General features: G+C 41.3%; 1 protein-coding gene across 1 annotated transcript in view; it reads right to left on the bottom strand.

Moving 5' to 3' along the window:
* Nucleotides 1–18,412: 18,412 nt before the first annotated feature.
* Nucleotides 18,413–22,486, bottom strand: part of ZFAND3 (zinc finger AN1-type containing 3) — a 133,321-nt gene continuing 129,247 nt past the window's right edge. Inside the window, 1 exon segment of the mRNA XM_066316021.1 lies at nucleotides 18,413–21,055. Within this exon segment, the coding sequence (XP_066172118.1) occupies nucleotides 20,901–21,055 (155 nt within the window). The 3' untranslated portion in view covers nucleotides 18,413–20,900.

Below are 22,486 nucleotides of genomic sequence, written 5' to 3'. Positions count from 1 at the left end.
GTTTTTTGGTCTTACTTCTTAGCATAGATTGCTTCTCACAGCCTTTGTCTGCCCTTCACTCACACATAAGCATGTGTAAATCTGACCTTTTCCTCGGAAAGTATCACCAAACTGAGTTTTGTTTTTGAGCATCTTCCCCTTCGAAAGGAACCAGAAGTTTCTCCAGTCAGGAGTGATATGGCAGATCTCCACCAACACTTGACATGTTTATGACTAAAATACAATGCGGGAATGATGGGTCTGGTTGCCAAAGCTCTGGGAACCATTCTTCTTTTTGAAAGTAAGAAGGTAGAAAGTTGGATTTTTGGAAAATATGTGAGAGCAAATGGAATGGTGGTGCTCCTCCACACCCTTTTTGGGAGGAGGACTTGGGAATTCTGAAATATCTCTGGGTGTGGGAGCTGGCTGATGTTCATCACTTCCAAATGGGCTCCTCACACCAGGAGCAGCAGTCTACAGTAAAGGTGCCAGAAAGCTTCACAGATGCAACTTTTTCTTAAACTGCATTTCTGGATGCAATCTGAGCTGATATGAAGTGGGAATGTTCCACAGTCTCCTCTAACAAGAGGAAGTAAGAGGAGGGGTTCAATGTTATTTATTACTGAGTATGCTGTGTTGGCAAATGACAGAAAAAAGAAGCAAAGGGGTGATGGCCTTAGGTGAGATCAGCTCGGGTCTCTGGTTCTGACGAGCTAAGAGAATAATTGGACTGACACAGGCAGTAAAAATGAGTGATGCTACATGTCATGCCAATTGACCTTGGAATTTAACCTAGGACATTGCCAATTTAACTTAGGTATGAGGAAAAGTGGTTCAGCTCTTTCTGAAAACCAAAGGAACCATCAAAGAACTTTCCATAAATACAGATCAGCAGCCTGCATTGTAGATGGACATAATGCCTGTTTCAGCTGCTTTGGGTTTGCTATAGGTGTTGTGACCCAGGCCCAGAACTCAGTCTCATATCTGAGTTATGTCACACAGCCCTTTTACAGCTCAGCTTTCTGGTAGTTGCAGGTTCATTCTTGTTGTGTAGGATTCTGTTCTTCTCTTGCTAAATAATCCAATTTGTTTCCACCCTAACTTTACTGGCCACACTTGAGACATCCTTCTTGATGTGTACAGGAAACTGGGGCAGGATCTTCAGACTGGGAGCTGTCTGCTGAAGGCTGCTTTGCTCCATTTGGTACAAAAATTTGCAAAATACAGTACAAAGCTTTGTCTGTGGCCTGCAATGTCTGTCTTCAAGCAATAATAAAGAAGACGGGTGGCTGCTTTAAGGCAAAGCTGCAAAAACATTTTGCTTGATTTTTGGTTTGTTGGCTTTGGTTGTTTTGGTTGTCTTTAAAACCTTTCCCCCCACTTCCTTGTTTTATCTTTCCACTCTTGTTTTGCCCTTGTGCACAGGCTGACCCTGAGAAATAGGGATTATCTGCTAGGGTGGTAAATCCAGTTCCTTCCCAAGCCACTCTCATAATTCTCACTGTCTCTCTGAGGATCACTCAAGCAGGAAGGTGTGAAAACAAGTACTGGTGAGAAGGTGTGAACAGAGGAAAGACTTACAGAAACAAAGATGCTTTGGCACAAATAGTTATGATCTTTTCCTGATTGGTTCATTTCTTTCACCCAGATCCCTGAACTGTGTATCCTCTGGACAGCATGTCACTTAATTATTTTTCACTGGATGGAAAAAACTATAATTCCAGTAAATTAAAAATAGAGCTGCAAATGGGCTTGGTTTGATCTCTGTGGTGTCTGAGGCAGAGGAACAAGATTAATTCCCGCAATTAGATGTTAATTGATGTCTGAGCATGTCTATTCCTAGAAGCAGCAAGACCACGTACGGCATAACCAGCGCCATTAAAACAGCATCGCCTTCCCTCTGTGCTCAGCAAGCGCAGAGCGGGAGGAGGGCGGAACTCACATCTAAATAGAGCAGTGGGGGATGCTGTGAAATGAGCAGAAACTTGTGATGGGGGAGAGGGAGTGCAGCCACCTCAGATGGCTGTGAACTGGTGGTTAAATGCACAGGATATTACAGGAGAACTGTGGCTTTGTTTGCTAAACCTACATGTGCTTTATTTTCATTTCTTTGCTGGTCAAGTCTGCATGAGATTCACATCATAAGCAACTACAAAGGTTTATTACAAAGTGATGAAATATGTAATAAAGAAAAGAAGGAAAAAAAAAAAAACCCAGAAATTTTCTTTGGCCTTTGGAAAACCATATACTAACAATTTTGATTAAATGGAATAAGAGGTCATTGAATCTGGTCTTTTACCTACTGTGTGTAACAGCTTCAGCTACATCCATTTCAATAATGAAATTCTGTTCCTGTGCTGCCTGTGCCTTATATATAAAGCACCATGCACTGTATATATTTCATTTTGTTTCCATTTTACAATACAGTAAAAATCTTTTTCAGCTAGAATAGATGCTAGCCTTGGATACTGAAGTGCTGAGTAGAATAATAAATCCTGTGCATCACTAGCTTGACTTTCATCTAAGAGTCTGAAAAAGCTTTATAAACATCAAGTAATCTTTCCAGCTTGCCCATTACAACTGGAGAATATTAGCACTGCTCTGCAGCTATTATTATTATTTTGTATGATTGCATCTAAGGGCCCCAGTCAGACTCAGGACTGTACTCTGTATGTAATGAAAAGTTAAGCCCTGTCCCAAAGACCTTTGAACAATTATTAAAAAAAATAGAGGGATGGGGGCCAGAGTAATGCAGGATAACAGTAGGAGGGGGGAAAAATTGCAGCTTGGAGAGTGACCAGTGTTGGAACAGCATCATCCATCCAACCATTGTCATATATCTTGTAGGCATTGCACTGAAGATGAAACCTGAAGAATTTTCTAAATGACACTGTAGATTTTACTGTGTGACTACTTTTGCTTTTAAAGGACAGCACAGGAAGAGCCTGAGGCACACTTGACTTGATGAGCAATTAAGTTTGCCTCAACATTAGGAGAAAAATCTGCGGAGTGGAGGTAACTGAACTGTGAAGGAGTAAATGCTGTTGCATTATGTGAGACAGTAATGTAAATGGGACTGAGGGAAAGAGGAAAATAGTGGCCAGCCCCTTGCCTTAACAGAGGTGACAAAAGTAAGGCGGATAGAGCCTCACTGTCCCAACACCTTGTGATAATCTCAGCTTTGTATTTGTTTCCAGACATGCTTAATGAGGTGTTTGCAGCAGCAAAAGGAAAGCACAAAGACTGTATCAGCATATGTAGAATATTGTATTGCACAGCCTGGTCACCTGTGCCCAAACCAATTAAACCGCAGCAGGTGTGGAGTGAGCACTTCTGTTGATTTTACAGCTACAGAGGCAGTTTTAGGAAGCAGTGTCTGGCATACTGGGGCTGTGCAGTGATTCTGTGTCACTCAGGATTACCCTTGCATTCTTTGTGTAGTCTGTCAAGCGGGGCTTTCACTAGTGTTTTGGGGAAGGAAGAACTTCCTTCTAGCCCAGTGCCAGTTAACACCTGGGCTGCAGGGACAGTGTTTAGCTCAGAGCACCCCCTACATGGGCAGTTAAGGGGGGAAGAAGTGCATCTAAACCATCTATGGCATGATTTCTTTATTGCTGAGCTGATGAAAAATTAGCTGAATGTCTCTCAGTTTACTCTCCTCTACTGAAGCAAAATTGCAGAGCTAACTGGGGTTTTATACTTTCCAACTTGGGTCTCTCAAGATGCATCTACAAGCATCTACAGAAGAGTTATTCATTTTACCCTGAGATATGTTCTCCCACTTCAGAGATGCTCATGCCCAGTCTTACCAAAGGCAGAGATCACACCTCTGACTGCTCCCAGCTGCTGAGTACAGAAAACACTTGGGAGAGGAGAGTGTTTGTGATTACTGTGTGCAGCTGCTGTTGGACTGGACCTCTCCTTGTTTAGTTTCACCCTATGACCTCATCTCTGTTTTTCCCATTTGTTTTCTGATCACCTGGCTGTTCATGGGAAAGCTGAAGCAGAATTTGCTTCACAGTCCAAACCTAGACAGCAGCTTGCTTTTTTTGAGTAGATTGTGTCTACTGTCTGTCTTCTTTCAGCAGTTCAGACAGGTCCAGGTCTTCCCTGTTGTAAGAGTACAGACATGCAGAAAGCTGTACTACTGAAAGGACAGCTCTCTGTAGAATATAAGAACCTGTGTCAACAGCAAAACCAAGAGAACCCTCAGAGCCCTCACACTGCTTCTACCAACCAGACTGTGGGATCCCAGGTGCTTCTTAGGTATAAACTGCATTTCCCATCTCCATGTCACTCAGGACTCCCACAGGCTTCTTCACACCATGAGTGCAGCTCCACAGTGCTGGGCACAGGTCACAGGTCATTCCTGCTGCCAAACCTTGTTGCTGAAATCTGCCTCAGTGCCTGCAGCCAGTGAGGTGGGCACAACATGAACCTGCTGAAATCTTTTCACATGTGTTTGTACTGCTCCTCTGGATCATCAGTGGGCTGGGGTTTCTGAATCCCGGGCAGTGAATCTCTGCCTCTGTTGTGTAAAATGTGTGTGCTTGAGAAACTCTTCTTGTGAAGTTTGTGCTCTTTGCATTCTGCCATGTTATTACCCCTGGCTTTAATCTAGAATCCCAAAGACTTTGTGATCCAGGGAGATGTCTTCTAACCCAAGGATAATGGGCCATGATATAAACATAGGCTGTGCCTGGAATGTTTCAAGTCAGGCTGACTTTGAAATACTGGCTGTTAAATCCTTTTCTTCCTGGCTAGTGACCTTCCAGAAAGCTATTTGATCTGTCTGGAACTAGCACAGATGAAGGAAAAGAGGGATGACTATTTGGGTGACTGCCCTTTAACATCAGTAAATGTGATATTCCCTTTGTGTGTCTTGTTTTCCCATTCTAGTACACATCCCCTTGTTGGGCTGCATTATCTGTGTCCCATGCTGGTGCAGTAGGATTTCACAGCCGTTTTAGTGCCAGACTGTTGTCATGAGTAGTGCAGTATCTTCCAGCTGGTCTCTTTGAAGATGTCACTAGAGTTGGGGATCCAGCTCAAAGGCAATCAGTCAAGCTAGAAAAAAGACATTTCTTAGATCAGAGTAGCATTTTGATTGGCATGCTGGCCGCCTGCCACAGGCTGTGATTCTGCTAACTTTGGTGAGATAATGCAGGTTCAAATCTGGTCAGTTCTTAGGTGGGAGAATACTGAGGGAAAAGCTTGTGCTGCAAGGAGTGAAGTTCATTGATGGAGGAGCTGGCATTCCTCTCTCTTCAAGGGCAGACAGCACTTTGCTGTGATAACAGAGGTTGTTGTCCTTCTGGAAGTGCCATCATTCAAGCACTGCATGAAAATTGCATCTGGTTTATGCTGCACTTAAAAACTTCCCAAGGCAGTGAGAATCTTATTCTGCATGGCCTGTTCAAATTTCCATGTAAACAACTTCAGTGCTGCCTCTCTAAATCTACGTTCCTATGATAACAAATGCTTGAGGTACTGTGTATGAAGGCCTGTGTCTGCAAGAGGAGAATGCATGTGAAGAATTACTGAAGTGCTGGTGATGGATGGTAACTTAGTACAAGATTTTAAGCCGGGCCATGTGGAAGTGGTTTTACTTTGCATTTGCAATGGTTTAAAGGCACACCATGACCTGGGCTGCTGCTGCTCATTGGACAAGCTCTGATCCACTGTACACCACAGTACAGTAACTCAATCTCTTGCAACTCCGTTCAGGATAGAGACAGCAATATCATTTGAAAATGGTTGGGTTTTCTCATGCCGAAGAAATGTGCAGTGTTGCCAGTGTGCTCAGAGGGATAGTGATGAATCTCTCTTTAATTCACACATTTGATGATTTTCCTGTGTGAAAAGGATTGGGCTTTGTTTACCTCTGTGTAGGCAACTCAGCAGGAAAAGAGTGCTCTTCATTTTAGAGATTTTCTTTTTTGAAAGAACAAATTGTTTGTGACTGGGGCTCTTTGCAATTGAGTCTACATCTAGCAGTAAAATTTCAGTAGTAGAGTGAATGTTTGGATTTTGCTAGTGTAAAGGATAATGAGATGTTCTGATGCCTTATATCATCTCCAAAGGGCAGATCTCTGATGCTTGTGGCATTCTAAATGCCACGTGAAGCATTTCACTGTTCTCATCAGGAATTGTTTGGCACCAAGGGTTTGCGTGGGATTTCTAATATTTCTTTGTTGCACTTAGACTTCGGCTTGACTGCAGAAACTCCTAGCAAATACTTCTGATGATATATTAGCATTTTTGCTGCCTTTTAAAATCTAAGATGAAAAAGAATGTAATGAGCCACCTAATCTGTGCAGTACTTGCTCTCCCTTTCTTACATATAAAAGGAACTGCTCTTTTTTCCTTTTGCCACTAATTGACTTGAACTTCCCTTTATGCTGCTGAAGTTAGGATGCTGCTATGCTCTTGCATCAAGGAGGAAAAATGGCATGTACAAGGTAGGTCAGCTCAGCCACCACTAAGAAACAGGTACTAATTATGCTGATTTTTCAACTGCATCTTAAATGACAGAATTGCTTGAGAGACAGAGGGTGGGGCCCAAGATTAATCATTGTAACCAAACTTGCATTTGAATGGAAAACCTTCTGGCAGATTTTTTTGCCTGCTTTTACAAAGCCATTAAATGATTCCAAATGAGAGAAAAGAGGCTAGCCAACATATGCCTTCTCAGCTGTCTTCTTTGGGTGGTGAGGAGATAAAAAAGATTAAGGGATGCTGTATTGGTGTTGTGATGAAGGAAGATAAATTTATTTTTGCTATTCAAATAGCACTTTGGTTCAGCATCTGATATTGACTGACTTGCACAGTTTGACTGTAGACTTCTGGAATTCTGATCTCAGTGGAAAGGTATTGGAGAAGACAGAAATGGAACAAATTAGGAACTTCTCCATGTTAACTAATTGAGTATGTCTATAAACACTGAACAACCCCACATTTGCTGCTGAAGCTATTGCATGTGACAGCTATGGAAATTCTCAAAGTATGTAGATATAAAACATGTTGGCAACTGAGAAAGGAAGCTGTAAAAAGGGAGAGCATTTTAAAAACTTCTGGATTACAGGTTCCCACACCTCATTTAAAAACAAACAAGCATAACGATAGAGCTGTTATGCAAACCACGTCCCTCTGATTCCTGAACAGTGTTGTCAACACATGCCCTTTCCATTGCACAGTAAAGAGCAGCCATTCAGAATGATCCGAGCCACTGCACAGGTTTTCAGGCCATCTGTCAAACAGTGCTCATCACTGGAGACCTGGAGTCACCTCATGCAGACATGCTGTTAGCTCAGTTCCTCTATTATTGTCATTTGTTGACATCAAGACATGGAGGTTATGGGAGATATTATTTACGTGACTAAAACAAAATGCTACCTTATTGGCAGCTGCCTTCTGTCTAGATTTTTCTTTGGAAAAGGATGAATATTGTCTTCATAGCTCTTCATGACATATTTTTAAGTTGCCCACAAAATCTGACAGTCAAAATCCAGGTGTAATACTCTGAATTAAATTTAGCAAGCTCCTTTTTCCCAGCTTTCCTGTTTATTCTAAATTACTTTTTAATTATTCTTAGCTGCAGGAAATTCCTTATCTAGGGTGCCAGTAATGCAGGTTGGGCACATCAGCTGAGCTGTCCTAGTTCTTGTACACAGTCCTTGTTTTTTGATTTGTTTAAAAGATGCAGGTGGTACCAGATGCAGGCCTTTGCAGCTGCTTAATTTGTTCCCTTTGTTTCTCGTGAGGTGTGTTGCAATGGAGTAGCAGTGAGGAAGAGCTGCCTGTGTGTCTTGCAGCCATTACACGAGGGTGAAATACTGTTGGAAGTACTTGTACTGTCTCATGGGGATGACGGGGGGAAAAGCCATTCTTTTCAGTTAAAAATCTTCATCAGGAAAGATCAGCAGTGTGGGTAGGGAAATTCTAACAGAGAGACAGGGTCCCTCTCTTATTCCATAAGAACAGGGTGATGGGAAAGGGAGAATCTGCTCTGAAACTCTTTTATTGACTGCCTTACCATGCAAATCTCAGTTTTTTATCTATTTGAAGAAAGGGCTTATTTTAGAGCCTAATAAACTAGAACATCTCCTGGTTTAGAGATTGAGAGCTTCATGGTGTACCTTGATGTGCTTATCTGAAAGAAAAGGTGGGGAGCTGTTCCACATGAATACTCAAGCTGTCTCAGGGTTCTGTCACAGCCTATTTCTCTTCTCTCCTTTTACTATAATTGGACAAATGGAAAATAATGAAGAAGGTACATAGAACAGGCTGCCTGGATCAATAAAAATGTCAGTTTGGCCGCATCAATGTAATAGGCAGGGCTAATGTCATTTGGCTAAATAAATGGGTATGTTTTGTGCAGCATTGTGGTTGTCTAGAGTGCTTTCAAAGCAAAGATAACAACAGAGCTCAGCAGCTGGCAATCAGTGTGGCCTGGTGATCTTAGAGAAGAAGAGACTTTGTCCAGTTTTCAGCAGGAAAGGTTCTTTATGCCAAAGCACTGGTTCTCCTGGGCCACATGAGGGCCATGAGGCTCAGCAGGGCAAGGCTGGACATGGCTTACCTGATAAATGACTATTATGCCAAATATAAGAAACAACCCAAGGTTCTGCTGAAGTCTGGTCAGTGTTGCTGCTGTCTTTGTGGCATTGTGGCAGTAGTGTGTTGATACTGAGGTGCTGAGCGCTGTACAGATATTGCATCTGCAGTCAGGAAATCTCGGTACTGGACATGTCCAAGACCCACAGATTAAATTGGTGACAAGACTCCAACCAGACATGACGTAGACAAGTAGAGCCCGACTCTGGTGGCCAGGTTTGGAAGTCAGCTTGAGCAGTGCCTTTGCAAGGTGAGCACTGCACACTAAGCAATGCCCCAGTGAAGTTCAGAACTACTTTTGCATCTGTGTGGAGTGGTGGGATGGTCAGTGCCACCACAGCTACCCAACTGTTTCCTGTGCCCTCAGGGTGGCTGCGTCTCTCCTGGCAGGAAACCTCTTTGTTGCTATAAAGAAGTGTTTCTTCTTTTGCGCACTTTGTCTCCCACAGCAGTTGGGCAGAATTCCATATACTGTGGCATTGTAACATAGCTGCATAATGCTGTGCATTTGATTTCAGTCCACAGGACTGCTATTAGCAGTACCAAACTAAAACTCTTTATGAAAGGTCACAACGTGTCACTTAGTTTTAGCTGCCTAAAGAGATGGCAGCAAATGCATTTCCATGGCACTGATATTTGTTTGGGTTTTTAAAAGTTCTATTAGCCCGGAAATTTACAAAAGTCTTGTGTAATTTCTGTGATGCTGCAGCATTCCCAGAGAGGTTTTCTTTAAATACCAGTGGAATTGGGAGGAATCTTAATGGTGAAGATAATAATCAGGAACTTCTGATTTATCTAGGATCCAGTTTCATTCCAGCCAGATAGCAGAAGTTTTCATAGTTATTTGGTCTCTTATCCTCAGCTTTAGTTCTCAGTGCGATACATGGCAGTTCAATACATTTTGTCCACTTATTAATAAATACAGATGTGAAATTGGAGTGCTACAAAAGACCTGATCTGTGGAAGAGGTAGCCAGCTGAGATGGTGAGAATTTCTACTTTCAAGGCTGCTAAAACAAAAATGAAAGGATAGTCTTTTAAACCTTACCCTTCAGGTTCTGGGTCAACAATGTTCATATTCTTCTTCAGAAACCACATACTGACTTTGTTTATATTTAGGGTCACAGATTTATTTTACTTTCTGCTCCACACAGGTTATTCTGAAATGAATACTGACAGATAGCCTCTTAATAGCCTGTATGCAGCACTTTTTTTTGCAAGTATTTCTATGCTTTACAAATTGGATTGCACACTGTGATCCCTTTCCCAAAGGGCAAATACCTCTGGGAGGAATCCGACACATTTAGCACATTGCAAGCTAAATCAAACACCCTCTTAGTGTGGGAAAGAGGAGAATAGTACTCCAGCTAACCTTAGGAAACTGGAATGGCTTGTAAGAAGTCAGTGTAATGTAGTGCCCAGTTACCCCGGCTAGTGACCTGTCCTTTCAGTAATCTTCCATGTCTATTTGTTTTTCATTTCTTGTGAAAATGAAATATTGAGTCAAAGCATTAGTTCAGCACGGAGCCAGATATTTTATGTTGCACCTTGACATTGTGCAGTCACTGATGCAGGGCTCAGCTTGAGCAGAGAATGAAACTGTGGCAGAGAGATTTACTGTTCCTGTTCCTGGGGAACAGTTTTGTACACAGAGGTCGGGTCACTGACTAAAACTTGCTTCTGCAGGAAGCTCAGTGTCCAAAATGATAAAATGGGCACTGTCAGATGACTAAACAGAGGCTGGTTCTTGCCAGTTTTTAAAAACAGCAAAGCAACTTCCCTTGTTGTGTGTCAAGAGGACATTCCACCCAAGTTTTGCATCCCGTGCCATCCACACCAAACTTTCCAGTACCATCAAATACTGAGCCACTACTGCAACTTTGGACAGGAGTCAGTGGGATGTCAGAAGGATGCTTGTGTGGAACACGTGTCCCTTCACTGACCTTAGCTTGACAGACGTTCAGGACCTAAAACAAGATTTGGGGAATGGGGAGAGGGAAGGTTTTAAAGTGGTCTTCAGCAGTCCAGAGCAGCACAGGGAGTTCTACTCTTTTTCCTTCCTCTTTGAGGGCTTTTGGTCAAGCATTTGCCAGTGTTGATCTGCTGCTTTTCTGAGGCAAGGACATGGGTGGATGCTATTGTAGAGGAGCTCTTAAGCCCTTTCTACTGCTGGAAGAGAGGGTCTGCAGAGTACAGGCAAGCCATGGCCATCTGATGTAGGGGCACAGCATGAGGCTCACACAGGAGGTGCCTCGGGAGCTCCAGCACTGCACAATTGCTGTACTGACAGTATCTTACATATGGATGCCCTTCTGTCCTGCCTACCAAAGACAGTGTAGGACTGTCACAGTGACTTCTCTCCCCATCAGCAGAGGTCTGTACCCTTTCTCTGCACAGAGGCTGGTGCACAGGTCTCAGCCTGGCCTGGCCAAGCTGAACTCCTCGATGCTGTCTATGGCAAGTGACAAGGGCCTTGTATGACAATCACACCACGGATGGAATTCCTTTAACAGTTTGGCACAGTCAGCACAGAAATGGAGCTTGATTCTTTTATGTGGGTTAGCGTGGACTGTAACTCAGAGCTGGCTACCACATTCTGATAAATTAAGGATAAGTGTATACTTCAGAGCCCAGTATTACTTCTCTCTCCCTGCCAAATCACACGAACTAGTTGCTGAACTGCCTGCAGGTTGGAGGTCGCATAGTCTGTCAGCTCTAAAGAAATAATGCCTGTGTGAGACTCCCCTGTGAGTGTTGTAGGCCCATCACAACTCGAGGAATGTGACCGGGTTTCATATTCTCAAGAATGAAAGATCCTTTTGGGGATGGTTATGTGCAGTGTTTAAGCCTTAGTTGGTCTGGCACCTCACAAAACAAAGATATTTATTAAACTTCTCCATAAGACCTACGTGCCAACAGAGAAATAAAACAAAAGATGGTTAAAGCAGCATTGTGTAAACCTATTATCTGTTGCAAACCTTTGACGTTCAGCCACCTTCGCAGACTGTGAGAGTTGGCATGCAAAGCTTGTACTTCTACTTGTGTGGCTGTGGTGGCTGGCACAGGCAGGGCCCCAGTAGTCACAGATAATTCATATAGAACAGAAGCATGGCATGAAGAATGTGCCTCTGGCTGGAGTGAGTGAGCCACTTTATCACTGAGGCTTTTCTTAAACTGAAGACTGTTTACGTGGCAGCTCTCAATTAACATGCTGATGAAATCTGTGCAGGAAGTTTACACAGGCTCCTTGAGAAAATTTGCTACTTTAAATTTGCCTGTTTTTTCTATATTTAGGGGATCAACCCCTTAGCCAAGTGCCTCAAAATAAAGGATAAAAACTAGACATTCTAAGACTTAATGCTTTCATTCTTCTCACACACTTTGGAGTAGCAGTTATCTAGCAATGGAATTACACAGTATCAACAAACTGTAGTTCACCGTTAAGCTCTCTGAAACAGAAAATTACAGCAAGAAATCAATAAACAGTAAGAACAGCAAGGGTCAGACTGTTTTACCGTGAAGAATTATATGGTGTGGGAAGCCTATCGCCTTTTCGGGTTTTTTTCTGCTGTTAATGCGCCAAGCTTGGCTCCCATGGAGCTTTCTGAGAAATCAGAAATGTAGTGTTGTATTTGAAATGCATTGCAGTATTAGAATTCTATTTTGGTACACTTTACACTAAACTGTAATCCTTATAGTAGATATTTAACTCTGATATGTTTTATCTGCAGACTGTTCTCAAAATGATTGATCCTCCTTGCCTTCACTCTAGAAAGATGCTGAATGTTGGCTAAGGGAAACTGATCTGTGTTGATGTTAAATGACTGCATTAGGGCTGGTGTGAAATAAAAACAGTAATCTTTCTGCTTTGCTGGATGTATGCAGACTGCATAAGGCCTAACATTTGTTTCAGTTCCTGTGGAGTGATTTAAGTTCCATAAGCTTGTTGAAGTTCCTTACCCACCTTACTGCTACCAGCCAAAGGCTGCTAAGAGAAAGCCACCCTGGAATGCACGATTCAATCACAGGTTGGCACTGTCTTGTTTAACACATCACATCTCTTCATAAAACAATTTTATTGTTTTGCAGAACAAACATGTTTAGAAAGAGGAGGTACAATGTACAGCTTGATTGCCTTCAGGGACTCATGGCTGATGGTTCTGTGACTCCTGAGATCTTTCAGGGCCTGGGGCACAGCACAGAGCATTCCTCCAGCTGCTGAGCAGGGGACAACTGGCACAGGCAATGCAGCTGAGGCAGCAGAGTTGGCTTTACCTTTCTTCTCCACACGGGAAACAGCAAAGGCAAGGAATGGTTTCTGATACATGTTAAGTCTGCTTAGGTCTGCCTGACCTGTGGTTTCTGTGCCAGTCAGATCTGTCTGTTTCAGTAGTTAACACTTGAGCACTGTCCTTGTGAGCTTGGTATAAAGAAGTGGTATAAAGAAACCAAACATACCCACAGTATCAACCACATGCTAAAAATCTTACATCAATCACAGTGATTGATAAACGTTTAGCATTACCTGGCAAAGGAATGATAGCTTTATATATTATCCACAGAGTAACAATATTGGGTTAACAAGAGAAAGAAAGAGCTAAACCAGAAAAAAGAAACTATTTTTTATTCTTGGTCTGGATGGGTATGTGGAACTTGCAGAGGTGCTATTAAACACTGCCTGCATATCTCCAGTGGTTGCAGTATCAAGCTGCCCTAAGGTTCCTCAGATGGACAAAGTCCAGGGTTAAAAGCAAGGAAGAAGGGGGCTGAGTTGGAAGTAGAACACAGCCTTAGTGTTATTTACTACAGTGTATTAAAACAGCTCTAGGAGTTTCACATACTAAACAGCAGCAGTCACTTAACATTTAAAGATTAATGTTTCCATTACAGAGGGCAATACAAGTCCCAGCACCTTGAGATACATGATCACCTCTCCTGTTGTCTTCACACCGTCAATCTCTGAACAGGACAATTCGATGTAGGTAGGAGTGGGCATTGTAGTTGATGAGGGAGAATTTGCAAAAGGGATGATGGAGAAAAGCTTATAGAAACCACGGAAACTAAAGAAGGCTGGCAGGGGTGCTGAAACAGGCTGATAAATAGATATTTATTTGTCTGTTTCAAAGAGCACATATTTACCTGCTCCCACCAATTCAGCAGGAGTAGCTGCTTCAGAGGCAAAGTATTTCTGTTAAGGTGGCAGCTGGAATACAATCAGCATCACCTTGCTGATACTGCACCACATGCACACTTCCATCATCCCTCAGAGCTCTCTGCCTCAGGACGCAGGACACACACTATGGAGAAAGATCAGAACTGCCGGCAGTCACTCAAACCTCCCACCTGCTCAAGAGAGTGTTTTTAGTGGAATTGCAAATGAACATGATGGTGGTTCCAGGACCAAGTCTATAGTAGTCAACAATAATTTAACTACAGCTACTATTAAACAGGCAAATTGAGATATGGGGACAAGCTACATCTCACCAGAAGACAAGCTGCACAAGGACTGATAATACACATGTAGATATACCAGAAGTGAAAACTGTCCTATTCCAGCAGCATCATTCTGCTACAGCCATTTGATGTCCCAGAAGATTTGAGTGTGTATCGGTCCATGCACAGGAAATACATGTGGAATGATTATTTTTGACAAGACCTAAGACCAAACAGTCCAAAGGAGAAAACAAGAGGTATACAGAGTGACTGGAAAATAGGTGTATAGCTGTAGGATTGGTAACTAACTGCTGCTTACCTGGTGAGCATTTCTATCTATAGAAATGTTGGGGTTGGGTGTGTGTAACAAAGGGCAAAATGTGCTCGCAGACAGGACAAAGGTCACACCTCTGGCTGCTGTGCACTTGATTACCCAAATGAGGAGGATTCATGCAAAGCTGATAGAGGAGGATGAGCTAAAACGTTTCTAGGTAGCCATCCTTTTATCACTCTAGTGTGGACAAGAGTTGTACTGGCCAACAGTGATAAATTTTCATTTTAACCTCTGCTGGAGCTCATCATCTTCCTCATGCTGCTGTTAAATGCAGCGTGTTAAAAGACTTCTCCAGAAACTGGTGTAGCTGAAACTTTCAGGAATCTAAAGCAAATCTAGTATAAGCCTTGCAGAAGAAGAAGGTGGGAGGAAAAAGACAAACTATTGCTAGAATGAAAAATGAATGTAGCTTAGTTTTAGCTCACACTCTCCTCCCTCCTCTAGGAGTCTTGCATTTGTGTGCTCCTTTGAAAAGCCGAGAAATGAGGGTTTCAGGAGTCAACAATGAACCTTTCATTAAGCTGGCTTAAAGCAGCAGTGCTGATCATGCAGGCCCCTTTCAAAGGAAGATAAAATTCTGTGCTTTTCTTTATATTTTGGATTTTTTAAGGATTAAGGATTAGCTCTTCTTCAAAGAGATCCCAAACAATCTATGAAAATAAAGACACCCCAAAATTTTCAAGTGTTCCTTCCAAGAACCCTAAGGAGATCTCCTTCTGGAGTTGCCTCTCTGATATGGAGGATGACTTCAATACTTTGACTTCTGGGATGTCTTTTTTTTTTTTTTTTTTTTTTTTTTTTCTCTAAAAACCTTTAGTTAGAATTTGGTTTTCCACCCTCCTCAAGAATGCTGGTAGAGGGAAGGAAAGTGTCTTCTGCAACTCAGAAAAGAATGAAGGGGACTAAGCAACAAGGAAACAGTGGGTGTTACCTGTTCTTTCCTGTGAAGGGAGAGCCACAGACAGGAGTAGGTCTCTATAATTTTATTCTCATTACTTACACAGTCACTGCACTGTGCTACAAGTTATTAAATCACAGCATCTTACTGCATGTTATTGGCTTTGCACAAACCTAGCAGAAAGGAACATTCTACTTATGGCAAAAAACATTGCCTTCAATACTTGCTCCTATGTGAAGAACAAAACCCTTTTGTTAAAGGATGCAGTCATCACCATCATCTTTAAAAACTGTATATAATTTCAGTAATCTCTTCCTAATGCTTCAGATGCACGTATTGAATTTGAAATAATTTACAGTTAGTCTTACAAAGTTCTGCTTGTTTTTCTTCCAAAGAAAATAGCAGCATATTGCAAAATAAGAAGGTCCAGTAGCAAAATATGTAGTTATTACTAAATAATCCATCAAAAATGTTGTCTTATTATGATGGTCCCATTTCATTTCTTTGCATGTAACATCCGCTGCAGAATTGACTCAGACAAACTCTGCACAGGCACAGTCACAAAGATAAAGCAAAATGGTTTTCTGTAGTACCAAGTCAAAAAAGTTGGTGCTGTTTGGCAAGTAATTACCTGCCTCTTTCCTACTCTATGAGCCAATCTGACTTGAAGAGAAAGGCGGATGTGATCACCAGTCATTTGTCACTTTGCATCCTCTGCCTCCTGTTTCCATGCCTTCTTTTGTCCTTACTGAACATCAGAGTGGAAGATGAAGCATGCAGAGTTTATGGGAAGGTGCATGTGAACAGAATCACAGAACTCAAGTTCAAAAACCCCAAAGCCCTCAAAACCATCCAGAACAGGTAAATCATGCCTGCATTACATTTCAGTTAACTGAAGAAATACCCAGTTACTGCAGTAAAATACAAGGAGGTCATCACTTCTGTAGACCAACACTTGTATTTCATCTGCTTGTACTAAGATGCAGGGACTTGCAAAACCAAAAAAAGTTGATGCCCTTTTTTTTTTTTTCTGGTGGGGAATACTAAAAAGGCAAGAAGAGGAATATTCAAGCAGAATTACTTTCAAATGCCAAGCTGCACATGCTGACTGCCTCAATAAAAAGGAAAAATGAATGAAGAAGATGAGAAGTCCTTCTCACAGATGTACTTCAGGAACATTATTTAAGAGTGGCTCTTTCCAGTGGCAGTGAAGTTTGTTCTCCCAAAACAGCTGCTCACATTGAGAAATAAAGCCCATTATTCCTTATTGCAACAGTTCACCATGTAAAATGTGCACTGCAAATACTTTTGAGCAGTTTAATCTTATGCACTCTTCTTTCACTGTGGTCCTCTGTGTAGTAAAGTATGTACAGATGCAGCCTTAACTAAGCATAATCATATGAACTGGTTATGCTAAAACTATATCCTTACACAGCAGCTCCTGCCACCACAGCCTTTGTGTGGAACCACATGTATTATTTTTGTTCTTGATGCAGAATTCTAATCAGGTATTTAAATAACAAGAATAAACATCTGGTGCCAATAAATATTTTCATTTTAAGAAGTGCAGTCTTAAATGTTTCCATTGGTTTTCTAGGCATAAAATTTTTGAGAATATTAATTTATTTCCAGTGTGAACTGGCTACAAGCTCATTTCACTGTTACAGTAAGGAATTACTTTGCTTAGACCTTCTCTTGGCTGTTCCTCTGATGACAATATCAGTAACTACAATACAACAAAGAGAATGTTACTACAATTTGTCAGAGCACTTAAGTGTCTACACATCAACTGTGAGGACAGGTGCTGTCAGATATTACACTGGCATACTTCTTGGAGTCTATTATAAAATCTGTATTTTTATGACACAGTTAATATCAGTTTTCCTCCCTGGTGAGCCTTTGTACTGAAATAATCATTGTAAGCTTCAAAAAAACCCAAAAAAGTGCTTTTATCCCCTAGAGATTTATATCTAAGATGTAGCATAATCACAGAAGGAACTGCTGATTACAGAATGAACTGAACACCACAGCGAGTACAATGCCAAATATAAAGAGGACATTGTATTCACTAGGCCAGAGGACTACATTTTGTCCAAAAGAAAAGTCATGCAAAATTCAAGTTTTGAATACATTTATCACCTGCCGTTGAGTTGATAAAAGCAGCTAATGTAACTTCTGGATAGCTGGAATTGCACCAGGACTCTTTTCAGGGTGTTGCCTGTGCACTACTGAGGAGCAGTTCATGTTCTCAGGTGCCTCATGTTACAGATGTGCTGCCTCTCAGTCAAGACATGGAGCTGCTCCCAAACAGAACAGGTACACAGCAACATTCCCAGGTAATTCTTATTCTTTCTAGAATTCTTCCTGGCTCACACCTAGTCACAGGTTTAAAACTGGATGGAAAGGTAGAGCTGTTTTATGTAACTTACCTTTACTAGAACACAGCCATCTTGTTCAAGAATGATGCAGTTTTATAATTGAAAGCATCATAAGATTTTGAGAAAAAAAATGGGTGTATGTGTCCCATGAACCAGTTCAATTCCAAACAAGTTCAATTCCAAACAAGTTCAATTCCAAACAAGTTCAATTCCAAACGATCTTCAAAAAATTTAAAAAATTATTAGTTTTACATTCTCTCTCCCTATAATACAGTAAATTGTGGAATTTTTAATTAGCCTTGCAGTTTTAGCCTCTAAATGATTAAGACACAATAGCTACTCCTCTGTTTATCCATTATGAATATAGCCCATTATGATTTGGAATACAGCTACTCTAGGTGAAGCTCTCAAAGTGCATGAAGGGACATTTAAGACATTTTAATGCCAGTGATACAGTGTACAGTATGCATAGGACTTGACAAGTATGTACAACGTATTCATTTGATTACTGTATCTAATCTCAAAGTTAAATGGACCAACCTGGCTACAGTAGACTTGCTTACAAAACAAATCCCTCAATTCAAACCCAGAAGAAATACTATCCTTCCCTTCCCAAGCTGCAGAAAATCCTGTCCACCCTTAACAAATTGTAAATTCAGCTTGAAGTTAGTGACCTAACCTAGGTATTTTCTTGTTCATATTTCTTACGTGAATTTACAGCAGAAATGGTGGAAGATAGCAAGACCTGTTGGAATAGGCAGAAAGGAATTCAAACTTTAATCTGATTGGTTTAATTTTTTTAGCATGAGGAAAAAGAATAAAGTTACAAGATTCTTGTAATATTTTCACAATGTTAAACTAAAACTGAGCTCTAGGCTACATGTGTAAGTAAATCTAGAACACAAAAGGGTTAAATAAGATCTTCTTTTAAGATACAAGAACTTAAGCTTTCTTTACGTTTAACAAACTTCACAGAACAGATACTGCAAAGGAACAACCCCCTCCCCAACTTTTTATTTAAAGTGAACATTGTCCATAATTCACATGAACTTTAAGTAGTGTCCTCTCAAGAGCCACCTTGAAACTGCCTGTGCACTTGTAATGAGATTAAAGAGAATATTAAGGAGGAACAAAATAGCATCTTCAGTATTAATGCAGAAAAGTCTTGTTTATCAATCAGAATGCCCATCAAATGCTAGGATAGGATTTTGTAAGAAAAAAAAAGTGCGTATGTATCACAGCAGCCGCCAAAATCCATGTTTTTTTTAAACTCCTCACAGCAAATGTAAATAATATCCTTGGACAGTCCCTCTCACCAGGACCACTTCCTGAAAATGCAGCCTGCTACAGAAGCTTTTGCTGCTGGTTCATATTCTTGAATAAGAACAAGGAAAAAAAACCAGCTTGCCTTCCAGACAGCTTGCATTTATAATGATGGGACACTTCTGATTTGCTTCATGGTTAATGCTAATACAGTCAGATGCTGTGTGTATGTGGAGAGACATATATATATATATATATTTTTATATATTTATATATATATGTATTCTTTTTTTAATTAGTTGTCTTATTGTTAAATGTTCCTAACTGGCTACCAAAGTAACAGTATAATTTGGCCTAGAAGGAGTTAATTATCTGTAACAAGTAGAATGGAGGATGACTCATACAAGACGGGGTTTTCCAAGTGACAGGTTATACTTCACCCCCCATGTTTCAGATCTGCCCAGTATTTGAAGATGAGACAAAGTCAATCCCTCCCTCAGCTTTTCTTACGAATTTACCCACTTGTTAAAAACTTACTAATCGACTGAGAAGTTGAACTCGTTCAGGATTAAGCTGGGCAACATCAGCACGAATCATCTTTACCTGCATAAGCCCTGCGTGCAGCAGGAGACAGCCCGGTTATGATGTTTGCTTTTTATGTTTCCAAAGTGGCAAAGCTGGTGCGGTTGGGGCTCAGCTCAGTGTGACAAACTGTAACACGGAACCACCACGGCTCTAACCAGATCCAGAACGTTCTATCCAGGCAATGCTTTTCACATCCACTTGCTATACTCACTTTGTGGGCAGGGATTTTCGTGGGCGCGTTCAGCTGCATAGAAGGAGGGCTGCTGGGGCCCCTTTGATTATCTCATTGACACTCTGAACGTGAGGAACACGGACTCATTCTGACAAAGGGTGTTTGTTTTACAGGTTGTTCCCCAATACTGTTACTGAATTCCGTTTGCTACAAAATGTCCTTTTTTCCCCAATATGTAAGTCTAGCTACAGAAAGTCAGTCTGTAGAATCCAGCCATGGCTACTGTGCTGTGAATTAGCCTTATTTGATCAATCATCAGATACCTGCACTTAGCAAAAGGCAAACAAGAGCCAATCAGGTTTCGGCCAGTGGGAATGGCTGCACTGCTCAAGGTATGTGGAATCTGTTCACACAACGCATAGAATCTCTGTGGATGCCATGTAAAAAGTTATGCACCATTTACTGCTCCAGGATGGAGTTGGCTTTAAAGAGAGATCATAATTTAACAGAGAAGAAAGAAAAAAAAAAAGAAGAAGAAGAAAAAAAAACCCCTGATAGGTTCTTTATAGTAAGATACATATAAAAATTTTTCATAAGAATCTCTGTCCCCCTTTCTTTTTGGCTTCCTGGGAAGAACCAGAAAGGTGTTCCTACCCCAACAGAATCCCTGATGCTGGTGACACTGCCTAACTCAAAAGCCACACGCGATGAAGGCACGAGTGACCAGTCAGGTCTTCTGGGCTTAAGCAACTGCAACTGCTGCTCCAAGTAGTATTTCACCTCCTCAGGATTCAGTAGCAGTGAAGAGGTGAAAGGCTGCACATTAAACAGTTTGTCCGAAAGCCATGTGCATAGCAAACTTTTACACCAGCTTCTATACAACTATTTGTTTTAACTCTGCAGCTGGAATGTTTCCAGCATAAGGCTTTTAGAGTGACTCCAGCAATAACAGAAGCCTTTGGATTTTTCTTGCTTTGTTTAAATCCACTAGCCATACTCAAAAATAATATTTCTTCATGTTTTATTTTTATACGGTGGCTAGCAGGCACCTTAGTAACCAGCCAGAGATCAATTTCAACCACCATCAATCCCTAAACTACAGTACCAGGACGGTTGGCTAAAGAAAGGAAACTGATTGGCTGTAGTCTGAAACTTGCCTAGTACAAGGTGTCTGGCTGACTTTGTCCTAAATAAGGCTAACATTAGTGAACTAAGAGAACAGCATTTGGTTGCAGTCTTGCACTCAGGAACATCCTTCGCCAATGCGTTGGCAAGATCTCCCTACTTTCCGATCCAGTTTCACCATTTTCATGATGGCCTCCTCGCGCCCACGGCCCATGTGGTCAAACGTGCAGTCGTGCTGTTCAGGCAGGCGGTGCAACATGCAGAACACGTAACCTGCCAGAGGGAGACAAGAGACACGTTAGGGACTGCTTACAGAGGCGGCATCTCACCTGAACCACAAGAGAAGGAACCATGTCTACTGGGGGCTTACTCAGTTATCCAAGATTAGTGCCAGGTTAAGGCTTTTACTTGTTTTCTTACAGGGTAAAGAATATTTAATCAGTTAATGCATTTTGTTGAGAATTTATCAACGCAGTACCAAAGCTCAAGTCATACGAGATTTCTGGGGGTTTTTGCCATCTTCTCATCTTATACAGGAAACCTCCAAAATCATCTAGGCTATGTACGTCCACAAACGTAGTAACAAAGCTAATGCATTTGGGTTTTAATCACCTTCACTGAAATATTTCCTACTTTTAAGTGGACTTTGTTGTCATTTCTGACATTCATGCCTATGGCACTCTAGGGTGAGCTCCCAAGCAGATTTTCAAGTCAGAGCTGTTTAATTTAAGCACCTTTCTTCCTCCTCACTGCCAGCACTGGCAGTGACGGCAGGAGAGTTCACTGCTCCTTTGCTATCCCCTCTTCAGAAGCTTTTCCCCATGAACCATTTTGACACTATCCACAGAGGGGAACAGGCATTTGACACAGGGATGTGTAATGCCACATCACTTTGCTCTGTAGCTGAGCAGATGAGGTTATTGTCTCGTTGTCTAAAGCCCCTCGATGTTACTCAGCTTTCCAGGGAGCACATGACTTAGAAACATGCCAATACTTCTCCCTGCAGGTGAGGAGGGCATCTGCCACAGCCACCACTTTCTAGTCTACAAAAGAAATCGGCTTTTTTCTTCTTTGTCCCAAATTTTTTGTAACAGTAGAGAAACTGCCTCAAATTTCCCACCTCCAAAATGAATGTTAAATAGTAGTAAGTAGCATTAAGATGCTATAGGAGGGGAAAGTCACACAGTTACAGGGCTCACCAGTCTGCTGTATAGGAAACCATGCATGCTTCATACAATATCACCTGTGCTGGGGTATTTTTCCTGCCTGATGGTGCAAAGAGTAACACTGGCTCATACTTGAATGCTTTACATTACTGCTGCTCCTCAAACACTCAAAAGATATTAAACCCACAAAATTATGATATTTGATAGATGGAAAAGAATAAAAAATGAGTGAATGAATGATTGGGAGAGTGTTTTGTGCATATATATATATATATATATGTATGTATATATATATATATGTATGTATATATATATGTATGTATATATATATATATATATATATATATATATATATATGTGTGTGTGTGTGTGTGTGTGTGTATATGAGAGTATGTGTGTGAAGCAATTTAAATTCCTGGACTGTAAAACATCAATTGCAAGAGAGAACAACATGCTACCTTTATATGAGAGTTATTGTTAAGAAAACAAAGGCGGGGGGGGGGGAAGTGTCATACATGGAATTTTTAAAAAGTGAAGA

The sequence above is a fragment of the Sylvia atricapilla genome, chromosome 3, assembly GCF_009819655.1.
Source record: "Sylvia atricapilla isolate bSylAtr1 chromosome 3, bSylAtr1.pri, whole genome shotgun sequence".
NCBI classification, from domain to species: domain Eukaryota; kingdom Metazoa; phylum Chordata; class Aves; order Passeriformes; family Sylviidae; genus Sylvia; species Sylvia atricapilla.
Note: the sequence above shows the minus strand (reverse complement) of the source record. Positions and strands in the feature narration are given on the sequence as shown.